Genomic DNA, 20,861 nt, shown 5'->3' with positions numbered 1-20,861 from the left:
AGATATGGTAGCTTACATGAGGATTGTTAAGTTTTAAGTATGAGCTGGATTCTTTACGTTAAATATCTGTGACTTGTGGGCTATAAATATAAACAATAAACAAAAATAATACAGTCCACTTGTTTTAAAGTAATATAATAAAACAAGTCAAACGTATGTATGAATGTCCATTACACTGTTGGTTATCTCAGTTGTGTCCAAACTTTAAGTAATTGTTTTCATCTTTGTCAAAGGCCACACAGATTGGTTTAGTTACTTTAGAACACAACTGACAAGACAAATTATTTATTTATACAATGTTATTACAATCTTTGGCCTGGCATGGCCAAGCGCGTAAGGCGTAGTCCGAGGGTCGCGGGTTCGTGCCCGCGTCGCGCCAAACATGCTCGCCCTCCCAGCCGTGGGGACATTATAATGTGACGGTCAATCCCACTATTCATTGGTAAAAGAGTAGCCCAAGAGTTGGCGGTGGGTGTTAATGACTAGCTGCCTTCCCTCTAGTCTTACACTACTAAATTAGGGACGGCTCGGTGCAGTGGGCTAACAACCTACTCACTTAAATACCTGTTGAAGAATCCGCAAGCGATTGCGGCCCTATGTTCCTTGATGAAATCTAATGGTGAATGAATGAATTACAATCTTTGATAATTTAACTTTAAAATCGCCACTATACCACTATACTCAGAATCACATAGTCAACATCTCTATTACATTTTCCACACGTATTTATATTTCGACAGATTTCTAGAACATTCCACAAACCACTATATATTATGATGCAATAATATTCAATTAAAACAACGCAGAAAACTCAGAAGGTTCTAGTAGCATGATGAAATAATATAATAGTCACCAAATATAACTTATGAACTACACAATATATTATTATAACTTATGAACTACACAATTTATTATTCACAAACAGTTACATAAAATAACTTGGGATAAACTATCACTTCTAAACTTAACACTTGAGCTCTATAACTATTTAAACCATAACTTTCGCATTACACTGTTTCAGTTCATGAAACAGTCGTGTATATCTAAGACAGGGGTTCCCAACTTGGCAGGGGAGTCGCGTAGCCTTGTTAGAAGTAGCTTGGGATAACATTAATTTTATTTCATCAATTACATTTTCATGCTCTTACATTTTTTTTGTTTCGGTGCAAAGCAAAACGTGTGCTACGTTAATTCAATGTCATTAGGTGATATTATGGGTGTATGTATGCGTGCCTGTGAGTGAATGTGCCTGTGTGAATGTGTATGTGTCTGCAACTGTATGTATGTGTGTACTAGTGAGTAGCGAGTGTGTGAGTGCACGCGCATGTACGTATGCTTGTGTGTCTGTTTAGCTGTGATTAAGTGTGTGTGTGCTCGCTGTCGACACGTGAGTCACATCTCCGTTGCTGATTGGTGGATGACGAATCGCGCGACTGGCCACGCTCCCTTCCCTCCCAATACTTACCCCATCATTACTCTACCTGCGCCCCCCACAAGTAGTCAGTGTAAGATCTACAGTTGCCAAAGCGTTCATTATTCAACATTTTTATTTTATTTTAACAAGGAGATAAGTAAGCAGTAGAGGTGAGTTGTGTCCATGGCTAAACGGCGCAGATACTCAGAATGCTACCTCAACATTGGCTTCACCACTGTGCTCGCCAACGACGGCATCGAGAAACCACAGTGTGTTTTGTGCCATGCTGTCTTGAGTGCAGAGTCAATGAAACCATCAAAACTCAAGCGTCATCTCGAGACGAAACACCCAGAACACGCAAAGAAGGGTTTGGATTTCTTCAAACGGCATGAACGGTGTCTTAAAAGCCAAAGAATCGATAGAAGTGGGTCGTTTCAGCAGCAGAAAGTGGAAGATTCATATGAGATTGCATTCGAAATTGCTAAAAAAAAAAAAGCCTCAAACGATTGGAGAAACACTTCTTAAACAATGCATGATGAAAGCAGTAAATCTTATTCTTGAAGAAGCCAGTGCAAAAAAGATGCAGCAAGTATCCCTGTCAAATAATACTATACAGAGGCGCATTTCTAAAATGTCTATGGATGTGAAGGAACAGGTTTTGACTGAAATCAAGGGTTCCCCTTTGTTCTCCTTTCAGCTCGACGAGTCAACAGATATAAGTTCATGTTCTCAGTTGCTTGTCTTCGTGAGATACATTAATTCAGGTGACATCAAAGACGAATTCTTATTCTGCAGTGCACTTGAAACCACAACAATAGCTGATGATGTCATGGAAAAAGTTTCAACTTTTTTTCAAGACGAAGATCTTCAATGGGAAAACGTGTGTGGGGTTTGTACGGATGGGGCACCGGCTATGCTGGGATCGAAATCAGAATTCCAGTCGAGAGTGAAGAAGCTAGCACCTCAAGCAAAGGGCATCCACTGCATGATTCACCGATATGCTCTCGCCAGTAAGACTCTCCCTGTCTCTCTGCAGGAAGTGCTTGAATCTGTAATCAAAATTGTAAATTATGTGAAGACTCAAGCACTCAACACTCGTCTATTCAAAGAACTATGCAAAGACATGAATGCTGACCACGAAGTCCTTCTCTTCTACACAGCTGTACGTTGGTTGTCGAAAGAAAACGTTATTAATCGTGTCTTTGAAATGAAAGATGAAATAAAGCTATTCCTGGAGACTCAAGAAAGGAAAGATCTTGTAGCTCACTTCGAAGATGAAGCATGGAATAAAAGGGTTGCGTACCTAGCCGACATTTTTGACCAGCTGAACAAGCTCAATTTGAAGCTTCAAGGAAGGGAAACACATGTTCTCCTTTTTCAAGATAGTCTTCGGGCCTTTGTTTCCAAAATGCAGAACTGGCGTCGGAAAACCAATCTTGGAAACATCGCTATGTTTGAAAAACTTTGTGGAGTGACGGATGAGTCTTAGATCCAACTGGATCAGTTCCTCAAGGATGAGATTATCGAACATCTTCAGTCTCTAGAAAAGGAAGTCGAGCGTTACTTCCCTGAGCTATCACAGGAACAGGAGGCCCTAGTAAGGAACCCATTTTGTACTGAACTTGATGTATCCAGCATCCCAGATGATATCCAAGATGAATTTCTGGATCTAAGAAACGACTCTTCAATTTGAAATCCGTGACTCAGTTCTGGTGCGCTATGTATCAATCATACTCCAAAGTCAGCATAATAGCTTTTCGTGTCCTTGTTCCATTTGCTTCTACCTACTTGTGTGAGGCAGGATTTTCCACTCTTGTCAATATAAAAACAAAGAATAGGAACAGATTGGATGTTGGAGATGACATGAGACTGGCTCTAACAAACGCTCAACCACAGATCAAAGAGTGACCTTAGGCACAACAGGATCCATTAACGAACTAGTCATTCTGCAACCCATCAGAAGATAACACTTGGTAGATTGTGGACTCCATTAGCCTGTCTACATGATGGTATATACACACATATTCCAATCTAAAATGGGCCATAAATCTGTAAGAGAAAGAGGTGTGACAAAACTACATCTCACCATGGTAAAGGTGAAAAAGATTCATCTTTCAATATTTAAAAGAATGGCCAAGAGAACCTGGACTAGTTCTCAAGGCTTCAGACAAGCTTTTGCCAACAATTGATGGTTTCAGGAGCAGGAAGTGTGGTGGTTAGCTAGTTCGTTCAGGGCTGAATATGCTTAGTTCTTCTTCCTCCTCGGATTTACAACGTTAAAATCAGGGGTTCGAGTCCCCTCGGTGGAGTCAGTAGATAGCCCAATATGGCTTTGCTATAGGAAAACGCACAAACGCTTCTTCTTCCTCCTTTCATGGCTAAAGCCCATCATTTATATCCGCCCACAAAACTCTGCCATACATTCCTGTTCAGATATAATTCTCGTTCCTCTAATGTTGTTTCTATATTTTGAACTGTTTATTCAATATTTTGTTTTCATCTCATTCTTAGTCTTTTTATGGACCTTCTTTCTTCCAATTGTTGTCCACTCCAAGTATTTTGGGGCATCTTTTTCATCCACCCATTAACATGCCCGTATTAGCTAGCTCTTCTATATAAATTTCAACACTGAATCCACTTCACGATTTTTCCTTATATCCTCATTTATCATTTTATCTTTATGAGTAACTCCATATACGAGTCACAAAGCTGTCATCTCTGGTACCTGTATTTTACACTTTCGTTTCTTAGTTAACAACTCTGCTTCAGAGCCATATATTAATAATGGTCTAATAAATACTAAGTTTATATTTATTTCTCTTTAAGTAAAAAGTACAATAATCCAAGGTTTTTTATTGTAGTTTGGACTCTTCCTCCATCAGTTCTTCAATATTTAGGTTTACTCTAAGATATTTAAAAATTACTAGCCTTTTGCATTTGATTGTTATCAACCCATATATCAACATTTCTTTCTTGACTATAAAGTATCTTCACTACAGATTTATTTGCATTCAGTTCAATTCATTTTACCTCCAGTCTCCTAATCCATTTATGAATGGCATTCGACAAGCTTTCATATTTTCTTCAATCAATGCAATATCATTAGCATATACGAGTAATGTAGTATTATTATTATCACCTTCCATAATATTTTTTATTATTTTACCCTTGTATAATACAAACAACAATGAATATATGTATATATAAGGATGGCTTGTCTTACACCACATCTACTATCAAACAATAATTCATTGTTCTGTTCTGACCTTAATATGCTCTCAGTATTATCATAGAGACTAACCACTGCTATCTTCAATTCCACTGCCAAACATGCTCGCCCTTTTAGCCGTGGAGACGTTATAATGTGTCGGTCAATCCAACTATTCGTTGGTAAAAGAGTAGTTCAAGAGTTGGCGGTGGGTGGTAATGAGTAATTGCCTTCTCTCTAGTGCTACAATGCTCAGTTAGAGACGGATAGCGCAGATGTCCCTTGTGTAGCTTTGCGCGAAATTCAACAAACAAATAAACAATCCCAGTGGGGTATTATACTTCAAGCACTTTAAAACTTCCCACATGTTCTTTTTCGGCGCTCTATCTATGAATGTTATAAACTTGTCCGTGTTTCTCCCTAACGTGAAGCTGTATTTCCACTCTACCCGTTCTCTCAGTCTTCCTTCCACAAATGTCTTTTCAAAAGTTTCCCACTATCAGATAATAAAGATACTCCTTTATAATCCCCCCAGTAGTGCCAGTTCCCACCTTTAAAAATATGGGACATTATGCCCTTTCTTCCTATATGGAATCTTTCCAGTTATCCGTGTTACTGTAAATAATTGAGATAAAGAATCATCCCTTTCTTGAACAACTAACTGTAAGGTAATTTATTTCATCATAAATATTTACCATTTTCATTTGTTTAATAGCTCTTCTAACCTCTACAAATGTAATTTCTTCATTTTTCAGATTCACTGTCATATAATTCCCTGATCATCAGTTTTTTTAACACCAAAAACGTTCTTTTCATATTTTACGGCCCGTCATGGTCAGGTGGTTAAGGCACTCGACTTCTAATTCGAGGATTGCGGGTTCAAATCCCCATCACACCAAACATGCTTGCCCTTTAAGCCCTGGGGCCGTTATAATGTTATGGTCAATCCCACTATTCGTTGGTAAAAGAGTAGTCCAAGAGTTGGCGGTGGGTGATGATGACTGTCTGCCTTCTCTCTAGTCTTACACTGCAAAATTAGGGACGGCTAGCGTAGATAGCGCTCGTGCAGCTTTGCGCAAAATTAAACAAACAGTCCATATTTTACAAATTTCATTGGAATATGTTAATAAATTACCACCAGCATCTTGAATTGTATTCGATTGTTCTTCACTATATCTCCTTTTCCCTTTCACTAAACTGTTTATAAGTTTTGACCATTTTCATGATGTGTTTGCCGTTTTCTCCAAGATCTTCCCATAATCTTGTCTTAGATGTTTCATTTATATACTGATTTCTTAGGTGTTCTTCATTTGATCCACAACCGGAGCTTATACATCTTACCTTTAAAAGAATATTCCACTCCTTCTGTTCACCAAAGTGTTGTTATTTCTTCAATGTATTTAGCCCTACGCTTCCACTGCTGTTTATATTATTAAGTCCTTTACGTTTTCCTATATTGTTTCAACATTATGATTTAAACTTTTGTTATACAAGTGATCTGCGCTTAAGTTTCATTTACTTTCTTTTGACACTTTTTTTAATTGCTTCACTTATATTCAGTTATTCAATTTTATATTTCTTACATTTATGAGTTTGTATTTAGGACATTTTCATTTTACACATTTTCAAAATAAATTCAGAGTCTTAACACTTGTGATCTTTCTTCTATTTGGTGTTATCACTAAACTAGTCTTAGGCTCTCTAGAGTAACAAATAACAATCCTGCACCATCAATAACAAGGCCCTCTATGGGCATATTTATGTTTGAATGAGGTATTCATAATTGATAGATTATTTCTCATAAAAAGTATACTTTTTAATTTTGGGATTTTATCTTCTGAATCAAAAGCTCCAATGACATTTTCAATACCATTTCTCTCATAGCTAATTTACCAATTTATATCTTTTATAATTATTACGTTCTCTCCATAATTAATTAAATAATATATATTTTGCAAGTCATCATAAAACATATAATTTTTTCTTGCTCATTTCTCTCCTGCATAAACTTGGGGCAAACGAATTCCCTCTTCTTATGATCCTTTCGTTTATAAATTTCAAATCCTCCACATAGTTTGGTATTTATGGATTCAAAACAATTCCTTATCTTTTTTTGTCATTTTTTCTTTCTCATCCACTTCTTATCCCTCAACATTGGAGTCAATCTGTTCCAAGGCTCTGCTTGAGTTACTAAAGCAAGTGCTAAATCCCCAGCAGCTAGCTAGCCCTATGCTGGATTCTTAAGACTGATACTTAGTACCATATACTGGTTCTCATATGATTACAGATCTATTGCTAAACCAGAACAAATCGAGGTTAAGCTTCAGCTGCTACATCTCTTCAAGTTTACACAGTTCTTATCCTAGTGACTGATAACCCTAGAACCAAGCAGGAATAGAGCTTAGTATTTAACAGAATTTGCAGTTACAAGTAATTCATGTTGCTGAGCCTTCTTTTATATAGTGGCCTACCTAATTAACTCTTCCAGGAAATCAACTTGTTGAAAATACCACGAAATATGTAAGACAGGTTTTAGTGTCGTGGCCACAGGGCATTCTGCTATGTATGTGGCCAATTTATAAACACAAGAGCGAAAAAGTACTCTATGACAGCATCTGCTAAAATGTGTAAAGCCTGGGCACCTCATTTTACCTGCGAGCACTGCAAAGACTCTAGAAGGTAGAACGGACAATTTTTGCTTGCTTGAATAGTAAGATTTTATATTATACAAATTTTAGACCTCTTAAAATTTAAATATCTTTCAGTGCACTTCAAAGAGGAATACAACAGCGTCAAGACCTTGCTGGAAGTTTTGAAGTATATGAGTATTGCTGGGAAGTTATTGGAGACTTCAAAATGGTTGTATTCCTGATAGGTTTCCAAGGAGGCTTTACCAAGTTACCCTGTTATCTTTGCCTTTAAGACAGCATGGACACTGCAGTACACTACAACAGGAAGCACTGGCCACAACGGACCGAGTTCTCTGTGAGGAGGCACAATGTTAAGTGTGAGCCACTAGTTGATCTCCAGAAGGTGTTGTTCCCGCCATTGCACATTAAATTTGGTCTTATGAAACAATTTGTCACAACTCTTGATAAAGAGTCTACAACCTTCAAGTACCTTCGAGACTTCTTCCTTAATCTGTCTGAGGCAAAGGTCAAAGCTGGTGTCTTCGTTGGATCACAAATAAAGAAGATTCTGGAGTGCATAAAATTTCCAACGAAGCTCAGTAGGAAGGAAAAAAAAAGCTAGGGGTAGCTTTGTCGCAGTGATTCGGGGCTTTTTGGGCAATCACAAGGCCCAAAATTATGTGGAACTGGTTGAGGCTCTGGTGAAGAACTACGGTAAAACAGGCTGCAGGATGTCCCTGAAAGTCCATATCCTTGACGCTCATCTTGATAAATTCAAGGAGAACATAAGAGCATACTCAGAGGAGCAAGGCGAGCACTTCCATCAAAATATACTGGACTTTGAACGCCGCTAACAAGGAGCGTATAACGAAAACATGATGGGAGACTATATTTGGGGACTGATACGTGTAAGTGGATTTACATTACAGTCACAAATCTCAAAAAACTACTCACTTTTAAACAATTTTGTATAACTTTAGTGTAAATACATGTAAATCTTGATTCATATGTTGTTTTATTCAGATCTTATGTAACTGAAAATGTGCAAATTTGCCCGTTTTTACATAGAAAACAGGTTAATTTCTAAATTTCATTATCCAGGTCACAAAAGCAAAGTTTGAAGGGAATAATGGCCATTTTATGTTCTTTTACAACATAAGCAATTAAGAAATAACACATACTATCCAGGAATAAAATTTGTGTTACATAGTGTTGCGAAATATAACGAAGAAGCAAATCTTTTATTCTATATAAAACAAATAACGTCGCTTCGATTGCATGAAACATCTGTCCACTCGTCTTCTACAATTCAAACATGATTAATTAAAAACAATCACGCAAAATTTCTGGAAATAAACATTAAATTTGAAATCACACGCTACAAGCATAACACACGTAAATCAGAATGTTCAGTGTTCCTGGAATGCAGTATGAACTTTAACCTGTGAGCCATGTATGTCACGCGACTGACCTCTCGGTATCAATACGGCTCAGTACTCTTGGGACTGACCCTCAACTCTCCATTGTGATACTTGTAACAGCTAATGTCATTTGAAGAAAGTCGATACATGGAAGAGCATAGTGAGATTGTTTCTTAAACAGGTGAATTAAAATGATAGAAAGAAACCTTAGAAGTTATGCAGGCATTGTGACAAAGTGTTGTTTATATCATAGACATATCTAGACAAGTTACACAAGCGAGAACATATGTTTTCATCTACAGTCGTTTCGAAAACCGTAAGTAAAACTGTAATATATTGTAATTATAATCAGTGGTACATGTAAGGGGTTTGAACATTTTACGTATAAGGTGATATTAAACAGTCCTTTTTAAAGATAAGTAGATCCATGGCGTACATATACAGTTTGAATGTTAGCGCGAGAAAATAGTCTCTTTCAAGATTATACGAATATACAAGTAAATCATTTACACTAATTCTAACAAAATATTAACTTTAAGGTATTAAAATACTGTTTATTATTGAAATAAAACATTAAAATAGGCCATACTAACAATGCCAAACTAATATTGTGACAGAACTTTTAACAATCGCTCGATAAACTACTGTCGTCATGTCTATGGTTCATAAAACAAACAAAGGACACCATAAATTACCTCAACGTCTTACATTTTAGCCATCTTAGTAGCACCGTCCCTAGTTACACAATTTGAAACCATTCGTTATCTGGTGACCCTTTGTAGAGCTATTAAGTCACGTGATCTCTCCTCTCAAAGGATATAGAAAACGTCTGATATGTTATTCCCATACCAGATATCCTACGTAAGAAAGTTGATGCAGTGTATATCCAAAAAGATAAAAATAAGTTCTCGTATTTTATTTACACAAAGATATAGGATATAAATGATGTCTTGTGTTTTTTACTGTCACTGAGATGGTACATAATGTATGTTTCATGTTTGTTTAGTAACAAAAAACAAAACACTGGTTTAGAATGACAGAACACAAGGTTTGTACCTACATAAAACAAAACACTGGTTTAGAATGACAGAACACAAGGTTTGTACCTACATAAAACAAAACACTGGTTTAGAATGAGAGAACACAAGGTTTGTACATACATAAAAGAAAACATTGGTTTAGAATGACAGAACACAAGGCTTATATCTACATAAAACCAAACACTGGTTTAGAATGACAGAACACAAGGTTTGTACACACATAAAACAAAACACTGGTTTAGAATGACAGAACACAAGGTTTGTACATACATAAAACCAAACACTGGTTTAGAATGACAGAACACAAGGTTTGTACACACATAAAACAAAACACTGGTTTAGAATGACAGAACACAAGGTTTGTACATACATAAAACAAAACACTGGTTTAGAATGACAGAACACAAGGTTTGTACATACATAAAACAAAACACTGGTTTAGAATGACAGAACACAAAGTTTGTATTTACATAAAACCAAACACTGGTTTAGAATGACAGAACACAAGGTTTGTACATACATAAAACCAAACACTGGTTTAGAATGACAGAACACAAGGTTTGTATCTACATAAAACCAAACACTGGTTTAGAATGACAGAACACAAGGTTTGTACATACATAAAACCAAACACTGGTTTAGAATGACAGAACACAAGGTTTGTACACACATAAAACAAAACACTGGTTTAGAATGACAGAACACAAGGTTTGTACATACATAAAACCAAACACTGGTTTAAAATGACAGAACACAAGGTTTGTACATACATAAAACCAAACACTGGTTTAGAATGACAGAACACAATGTTTGTAACGAATGTTTAGGATGTTCCTAAATTTTGAACAGTAGTTATCCCTGTTAGCTTTTTTATACTCTGCAGGCAGTTTCACTGAATACACTACACAACTATCAATAATTCACTTAGAAAACCATGTCTCCACAATACTAGTCATGGGACTTTCAGTGGTGTCACAGAAATCATAAAGGAATAAATTATACAAGTATAAATGTACACTTTATTTCAATCAAAACACAAACAATTAGGATTTTTCCAGCACATTCTATACTTTGATCATAAGAATGTTTATGAGCAAATGTATTTTATAATAACTGATGCCATAGTAACATTACATCTATATCCAGATTATGGAGTTATAACTATTAGTTGTAACTTATATTTGTTCCTTACCATCAGAACCGTGTTTAATTGATTAATACAATAACTTTTAAATGCAAACACCAACTTTAAACAACAATAATTTTGTACAATATCTTAAAACAGCAATATCATATAAAGTACCAAAACTGTGGCATCTTTGTAATAAAATTTACAGTAAATAAATGTGAAATAAAATTACAAATTATTCAAACAACAAACCAAATGAGAACAAAATAAGGAACAGTTATGAAATTCAAACAAATTAATTGTACAATGCGAGATCAGTACATGACAACAAAGCGATATGTTAAACTTTTCTTATTTGTACATCAAGGTCTTTAAGAATAAATTCAGTATGAAATTACAAAATGGTCTTTGTAGGTGATTACTTAAATTGTATGTAATACAAGTGCCAATGAGATGTGATACAGTTAATTTCATTACAAGGCAACAAGATAGGAATAATTGATAACCCCCAAAGTTGCTTGAGGCAACAAAACTAGAATTTTGTACAATGCACCGGACATGCGATTTTGCAAGAATGATATATTAGACCTCTTGAAGATCACCGGGATAAAAGGTACTGTGTACAGGAAGCAATGAATCGCTACACTCAATCTCTGAAGACTAACAAAGTTCACGGAAATCCCACCTGCTGGCCAGATATATCATAAACTGTTTGTTTCAGAGGTAATGGAGTAACAATTCTGTGAATGAAGCAGAAGTTGGCCACATTATGGACTTTCTATGAAGAAAGAGTGGGAGTTGATCATGGCACAATTTACTGAACACTTGGAAGGATGATATTTATCTGTCCTGAAAACTTATGAGTTGGTACATGAACACCTTGGTTTTTCTGGCCTTCACCTTGGGAGTCTAGCATCTGCTGAGATGTTAGTTGTGGATGCAACTGCAGACTTGGTTGTCAAGGAACACATAATAGATCCCTGAGATGAAACTGGCTTGGACAAAAACAGTGGCTGCGTACAGATTCTGTTAACAGTGTGGGCCATCTTCTGAAGTACTCCAGGTAATGTTTCAAGTCCATTTCTTCTAGATGACTTTTAAATGTACCAATAGTTCACCTCTCATCTGAATTTGGTGCTGACTCTGCAGTTTCTGAAGAATAATCAGGAAACTGTTAGTTTGTAGAGAACCTGAAACACAAGCTGCAAAGTACACAACTTACTTTTATATTAAATTGCTTTCAAGTTAAATAATTTACCACTTTATGGAAGGAACTTCTTTATTTTTAGGGTATATTTAAAAAAAAATATTTACTAAAATAATTGCACATTTTGGAATACTATTTTATCTTAGAAACAGCAAAAATACTTTTTACTGAAGTTTCTGGAAAAGTACACTACTAGTTTCTACAGTGACTTTACAAAGATGATGCCACATTAATTTATTCAAGTTTTCTATTTCCTTAAAATATAAGTTAGTTACTTGCTCTTTACAATGTTTTAAGTCAGAAGATAAATCTGAACTGAGAGGGATTTCTTGTTATTAAAAACCTTCACATGATGTATGTAAATATGTATTAAAACCATTACACTATGTAACAAAATGTTTACTTTTTCTTGTTCCTGGACAGAAAGTGTTATTTCCCAACTGCTTATGTCTAAAGTAAATGGAAAAGTCCTATTTTTGTTTTCAAACTTTGCTTTTGTGACCTGGGAGAGTATAATAAAAGCATGATGGGAGACTATATTTGAGGGCTGATACGTGAATGTGATTTACATTACAGTCGCAAATCTCAAAAAACTACTCACTTCTAAACATTTTTGTATAACTTTAATATAAATACATGTAAATCTTGATTCATATGTTGTTTTATTCAGACCTTATGTAAATGAACATGTGCAAATCTGCCCGTTTTTATGGGTTAATTTCTAAATTTCATTATCCAAGTCACAAAAGCAAAGTTTGAAGGGAATAATGGCCATTTTCTGTTCTTTTACAACATAAGCATTTAAGAAATAACACATACCATCCAGGAACAAAATATATGTTACATAGTGTAATTTAAATACCTCTGATAATAATACTTTAGCATACATATAAATAGCTAAATAACATAAATACAAACATATTCTTGCTCTCCTATAATATAATACGTGAATACATTTTTATTTTATATAACATTAGTAAAGGTTTCTCTACTTTTGTCACCTACAGACACCACTTCCATTATTATACTTACACAAAAATAAAAATTCTGGTTTAGTGAATTTAGTGTTTTTTAAGTTGTTAACTTTATCACCGAAACACCACACTTTCTTCTGTCTGTCTTAAAATAATATTCCAACATAACTCTTTTGTTCAACTAGCTCAGTTTGAGATAAGAGAATAGAATCAATAGATTTTGGGTAAACAATAAGGAAATCTAGTAACAAATATAGAGAAAAACTTACCTGAATGTTAAAGTGACTATAATGGACTATGTGTTTGGGCATATTACTTCATCAGGTTTTCCATATGCTAACTTTTATTTTTATTTCCACTGGCATAGCAGAATAATGTTCTCAGAACACTCACAGATGTATACATTTACATAACTTTTACACTAAGATCAGTTCTGAATTTCTTAAATGTGACATTAGGATATCCCGTACATCTAGGTCAGTTCTGAATACATTATGTATGACATGTGGGTAATCTATACACTTAGTTCTGTTCTGAATTTATTATTTGTGATGTTAGAATAACTTGTACATTTAGATCAGTTGTTTTTGAATATATTATGTGTGATATTTGGATAATCCTTCAATCTAGAACATTTCCAAATACATTGTTCCACATTTGGATAATCTGTATACTGAGGCCAGTTCTGAATATATTACTTGTAATATTAGAATAACCTGAACTTCTAGGCTAGTTCTAGGTTTATTATGTGTGATATCTGGATAACCTGGACATTTAGGCCAGTTCTCAACATTTTATGTGTGACAACTGGATACCACATCTCTTTCTCTCTCTCCTTTCAAAACACATTATATATATATTACTCCTTTCAGAACATATTTAACATCTATTTCTACTAATACCACATCTCTTTCTCTCTCTCCTTTCAAAACACATTATATATATATTACTCCTTTCAGAACATATTTAACATCTATATCTACTAATACCACATCTCTTTCTCTCTCTCCTTTCAAAACACATTATGTATATATTACTCCTTTCAGAACATATTTAACATCTATATCTACTAATACCACATCTCTTTCTCTCTCCTTTCAAAACACATTATGTATATATTACTCCTTTCAGAACATATTTAACATCTATATCTACTAATACCACATCTCTTTCTCTCTCTCCTTTCAAAACACATTATGTATATATTACTCCTTTCAGAACATATTTAACATCTATATCTACTAATACCACATCTCTTTCTCTCTCTCCTTTCAAAACACATTATATATATATTACTCCTTTCAGAACATATTTAACATCTATATCTACTAATACCACATCTCTTTCTCTCTCTCCTTTCAAAACACATTATATATATATTACTCCTTTCAGAACATATTTAACATCTACATCTACTAATACCACATCTCTTTCTCTCTCCTTTCAAAACACATTATGTATATATTACTCCTTTCAGAACATATTTAACATCTATATCTACTAATACCACATCTCTTTCTCTCTCTCCTTTCAAAACACATTATATATATATTACTCCTTTCAGAACATATTTAACATCTATATCTACTAATACCACATCTCTTTCTCTCTCTCCTTTCAAAACACATTATATATATATTACTCCTTTCAGAACATATTTAACATCTATTTCTGGTAATACCACATCTCTTTCTCTCTCTCCTTTCAAAACACATTATGTATATATTACTCCTTTCAGAACATATTTAACATCTATATCTACTAATACCACATCTCTTTCTCTCTCTCCTTTCAAAACACATTATATATATATTACTCCTTTCAGAACATATTTAACATCTATATCTACTAATACCACATCTCTTTCTCTCTCTCCTTTCAAAACACATTATATATATATTACTCCTTTCAGAACATATTTAACATCTACATCTACTAATACCACATCTCTTTCTCTCTCTCCTTTCAAAACACATTATATATATATTACTCCTTTCAGAACATATTTAACATCTATATCTGGTAATACCACATCTCTTTCTCTCTCTCCTTTCAAAACACATTATGTATATATACTCCTTTCAGAACATATTTAACATCTATATCTACTAATACCACATCTCTTTCTCTCTCTCCTTTCAAAACACATTATGTATATATTACTCCTTTCAGAACATATTTAACATCTATATCTACTAATACCACATCTCTTTCTCTCTCCTTTCAAAACACATTATGTATATATTACTCCTTTCAGAACATATTTAACATCTACATCTACTAATACCACATCTCTTTCTCTCTCTCCTTTCAAAACACATTATGTATATATTACTCCTTTCAGAACATATTTAACATCTATATCTACTAATACCACATCTCTTTCTCTCTCTCCTTTCAAAACACATTATGTATATATTACTCCTTTCAGAACATATTTAACATCTATATCTACTAATACCACATCTCTTTCTCTCTCTCCTTTCAAAACACATTATGTTTATATTACTCCTTTCAGAACATATTTAACATCTATTTCTACTAATACCACATCTCTTTCTCTCTCCTTTCAAAACACATTATGTATATATTACTCCTTTCAGAACATATTTAACATCTATATCTACTAATACCACATCTCTTTCTCTCTCTCCTTTCAAAACACATTATATATATATTACTCCTTTCAGAACATATTTAACATCTATATCTACTAATACCACATCTCTTCTCTCTCTCCTTTCAAAACACATTATGTATATATTACTCCTTTCAGAACATATTTAACATCTATATCTACTAATACCACATCTCTTTCTCTCTCTCCTTTCAAAACACATTATATATATATTACTCCTTTCAGAACATATTTAACATCTATATCTACTAATACCACATCTCTTTCTCTCTCCTTTCAAAACACATTATGTATATATTACTCCTTTCAGAACATATTTAACATCTATATCTATTAATACCACATCTCTTTTCTCTCTCCTTTCAAAACACATTATGTATATATTACTCCTTTCAGAACATATTTAACATCTATATCTACTAATACCACATCTCTTTCTCTCTCTCCTTTCAAAACACATTATGTATATATTACTCCTTTCAGAACATATTTAACATCTATATCTACTAATACCACATCTCTTTCTCTCTCCTTTCAAAACACATTATATATATATTACTCCTTTCAGAACATATTTAACATCTATATCTACTAATACCACATCTCTTTCTCTCTCCTTTCAAAACACATTATGTATATATTACTCCTTTCAGAACATATTTAACATCTATATCTATTAATACCACATCTCTTTCTCTCTCTCCTTTCAAAACACATTATGTATATATTACTCCTTTCAGAACATATTTAACATCTATATCTACTAATACCACATCTCTTTCTCTCTCTCCTTTCAAAACACATTATGTATATATTACTCCTTTCAGAACATATTTAACATCTATATCTACTAATACCACATCTCTTCTCTCTCTCCTTTCAAAACACATTATATATATATTACTCCTTTCAGAACATATTTAACATCTATATCTACTAATACCACATCTCTTTCTCTCTCTCCTTTCAAAACACATTATGTATATATTACTCCTTTCAGAACATATTTAACATCTATATCTACTAATACCACATCTCTTTCTCTCTCTCCTTTCAAAACACATTATGTATATATTACTCCTTTCAGAACATATTTAACATCTATATCTACTAATACCACATCTCTTTCTCTCTCTCCTTTCAAAACACATTATATATATATTACTCCTTTCAGAACATATTTAACATCTATATCTACTAATACCACATCTCTTTCTCTCTCTCCTTTCAAAACACATTATGTATATATTACTCCTTTCAGAACATATTTAACATCTATATCTACTAATACCACATCTCTTTCTCTTTTTTAGAAACATATTTAGCATTCATCTTTGATGATGTCTATTCTAAAGTACTTTAAACTTTAAAACATTTTTAAATTATACACTAATTTAGATTTCAGCATTCTGAAACCTTTGTGAACAGTTTTGTAAAGAATACATTTGAGGATTTACTTTGGTCTCAAAAACTGCTAAATAAAATAGCATTTTATCATGTGACAAAACACATTTGAAAGTAAACCATACACTTGTCATGAGAATATAATCATTTGTGTTTATACTGGAGTTTCACAAAGGAATTTTAAGTATAACATTTTTTTTTATTTCACTCCCAAATTGAACCTGTATTTTAACCCTCGACTTCACTGGATAAATCTGGCTTACATATATAACAATATAAGTTTGTTTTAGAAACTTCCTCAAAGGTATCTTTATGGATACCAATTCTGAAGCATGTCCTTTCTACTTTAAGGAAGTAACAGGCCAACCACTTCTGGAAGGATGTGGTTAAAGTCCTCCTTTGAGGTCACATACAGGAAAGGGTAATATGCTGTTGTTTGTTTACAACATATACAAACTACTACAATCCCAATACTATGTTTATGTTAGAGGTATATGATTAATCTTAAGTTTTTGTCTGGAAAGGAAAAGAAAAAGAACCAATGTTGAAAAACAACATTCTTAGTGTTACCTCTTCATTGTAGGTAACTTAAAACATCACAGGCTGAAAAATAACTATACACTATTAAAGAACTATATAGTATTCAATTAAATAAATATGATTATATACCCAAATATCATACATTAAGATCTTTAATGTATAATCTTAAACTTATTCTACTTTCACTGCAATTGAATCCTGTAAAATACCATACAAATAGATTGTTTATAATAAATAAATAGTGTGTGTATGTGTGTGTGTATGTAATGTCTTTAAAGAAATAAAAAACTATCAAAAATTTAATATTTCAATCAACCTCACTCTTAAAAAAACTTTATAAGAATGTTAGTTTTATGAATTCTTTGATTTGCCATTGGTAAAAACCTTCAGCTCTTCAGAAAATAAGCTAATTCCCAGACAATGATGGACCTACTGGTCTGTATCGCCTGTCCCATCCTCTAAACTAAACTAAAACTATTATAAAAAAATCTTAAAGCCAGCCCTTATCATTCATATGGTTATCAAACTGTCTTTTAAACTCAGTTAAATTAACTGCTTCCAAAATATCCAAAGGTAACTCATTCCAATAGTCAACCAACCTACTAGAAAAATAAAACTGTTTCAGCTGAAAATGACTCCTACCCTGCCAAACCTTATGTTTGTGTTCCTTCTTCTACTATTGTCACTGTTAAGTATGAAAATTCAATGATGGATCATGTTTATCAATTCCTTTTAAAATCTTACATACCTTAATCATATTTCCTCTAACTTTCCTTTTTTCAGGAAAAAATGTTTTGAGAGATTTCAACCTCTCATTGTGAGGCAACCTCTCAGTCCCAGAAAACATTCTAGTAACCCTTTCCAATAATTCAATGTCCTTTCTAAGGTATGGAGCCCAAGACTAAACACAACATGCCAAATGTTGCTTAATCAGTGACATATGTAAAGAAATTATAACCTCTTTAGACTTGTATTCAATATTTCTGTAGACACAACATAAAATCCTAATTGTCCTGCCACTAGCAACATCACACTGCTTGGATGACTTTAGAGACTGATCAACCATTACACCAAGATTCCTTTCTTTCATGGCACTGTTAATGTTATTACACCCAAATTATACCACTTCAAATTACAATAACCCATGTATATTATCATGTGTTTATTATAATTAAAATGCATTTGCCATTTATTTGTCCAACTCAATAAATTACCTAAATCCTTCTGTAAATCAGCAGCATCCTCCACACAGTTAGTAACACCAAAGACCTTAATACCATCAGCAAATTTTAGCAACTTAATGACCATTCCTTCATGTATTTTAACGATGTAAATGTTCTAAGACTGAGCCCTGAGGCACCCCACTTGTAACATTAATTCAGTTTGACTGAACTCCATTTTTGACAACCCTTTGCTTTTTTCTATTCAATTAGCTAACTTATCCTTCACACCTATAAAGATAATTTCTTTTTGCAAGTCTTTTATGTTGTATTTTAACAAATACTTTCTAAAATTCCAGATATGCCAAATCTACACTCTTACCCTCATCTACATAAGCAATAATCTTTTCAAAGAATGTAAGGCAAGATTTTCCCTTAGTTAAACCATTTTTACTATTTAATAAAATTCTAAACTTTAATACATGGCTATCCAAAGCATCTTTTATCATACTTTCCAAAACTTTTCCCACAACTGATGTAAAACTAATGGGTCTAAAATTATTGGGACAATTTTTATTACCTCCCTTTAAAAGAGGAGTTACATTTGGTAGCGTCCAGTCTTCTGGTACCTGTCCACCATTCAAGTACTGACAAAATGTAGTAATAAATGGTTCACATAACCAAATGTTCACCTCCTTCAAAATCCTTGGAGAAATATTATCTGGCCTAGAGCCTTATCATTCTTTAAATTTTCCATTTTTTTCTTAACAAGCTCAAAATTAATGCAGTCATCTTGACTGATGTATTTCCATCTATCAACAGTTTAAGAGGTGGAATACTGCTTAAACCTTTGTTAGTAAAAAAAGACTTAAAATTTAATAACCCAACTGCTTAAACCTTTGTCAGTAAAAAAGACTTAAAATTTAATAACCCAACCATCTCATAGTCATCAGGTACCAGCCTTCCCTTTTCATCCCTCAAGCATCCTATCCCCATCCTAACATTTTGTTTAACCTTAATGAATTTAAATAAATCCTTATTGCTATTATATCTTCAGCTAAATGTTTTCACACACATCTTTATGATGTGTTAATTTCGTGTTTCACCAACTTTCTTGATGTTCTATCATCTTCTAAATCTCCCATCATACCAGTGAAGTTAAAGTTTTTTCATTTGTATACTTTTCTTTAATTTTATCTCTTCAGCTATTTGCAAGCCATCCTGTTTTTTGTTTGCAACTGTCCTTTTTTCTATAAGAAATATGTTTAGCTTGAATACTTACACGTTTTTCACATAACAAGTTCCCAAAATAACTCAGCTGCCAAATTACAATAGGTAATTCTTGTCAAATCCCTACAAAATGAGCTTTTTAATAAAATTTACAACCAAACTATCATTATTCTTGATCTCCATATGCAGCAAAACATAGAACTTAATACAGCAGTGATTACTTGCACCGAGGTGTTCCCCAATTTCCACCTTCTCAACCACTTCTAGATTTGAATTTAACAATAAATCTAAAATAGCATTGTTTCTAGTAGGTTCCTTGACTAATTGGTAAAGAAATCCATCTTGAACAGATTACAAAACCTTTCTCCACTGCAGTGTGACTCTGACATTTCTCAATCTATGAGCCTGAAATTAAAATCACCTATAATTATGACCTAATTAACAACTGAAAACTGAAATTCACTCTAAAGTTTCTCTCTAATTTCATCAGCAGCTTCTGTAACAAACTCTCACTAAAAACCTTTTTCCCTTTAGACTTGCCAATAGAAACCCAAATAGATTCTATCTCCTTGCTATTATTTTTAATATCTCCAACTTCAACAGGAAGTAACTCACACTCCTCCATCTCTTTAGCAATCTACCCTTATTAAATTAGCCCATATTCTGTATTTGAGAGAAATTTCTCTTGTCAAATCAATCTATATTTAACCATGTTATACTTAACACCATTATCTCAAACTCTTCCATTACTACCAGTGCTCTAATGTCGTCTATTTTATTCCTTATAATTCTAGTACTACAACAGTAACAATTAAGTCAACCCTTATGACTATTTATTTTTCTATTTAGTTTATCCTCCTCCTAAC

General features: G+C 33.5%; 1 protein-coding gene across 7 annotated transcripts in view; it reads right to left on the bottom strand.

Annotated features, from left to right (window-relative positions):
- Positions 1 to 10,712: 10,712 nt before the first annotated feature.
- The window catches only part of LOC143230005 (hypoxia-inducible factor 1-alpha-like), a 176,416-nt gene continuing 166,267 nt past the window's right edge, over positions 10,713 to 20,861 (bottom strand). For all 7 annotated transcript variants that reach the window (XM_076462946.1, XM_076462945.1, XM_076462947.1 and 4 more), the window contains one exon: positions 10,713 to 11,994. In XM_076462946.1, the coding sequence (XP_076319061.1) occupies positions 11,957 to 11,994 (38 nt within the window). In that variant the 3' untranslated portion in view covers positions 10,713 to 11,956. The remainder of the gene's footprint in view (positions 11,995 to 20,861) is intronic.

The sequence above is a fragment of the Tachypleus tridentatus genome, chromosome 10, assembly GCF_004210375.1.
Source record: "Tachypleus tridentatus isolate NWPU-2018 chromosome 10, ASM421037v1, whole genome shotgun sequence".
NCBI lineage: Eukaryota > Metazoa > Arthropoda > Merostomata > Xiphosura > Limulidae > Tachypleus > Tachypleus tridentatus.
The sequence above is the reverse complement of the archived record's forward strand: the minus strand, read 5'-3'. Positions and strand labels throughout refer to the sequence as shown.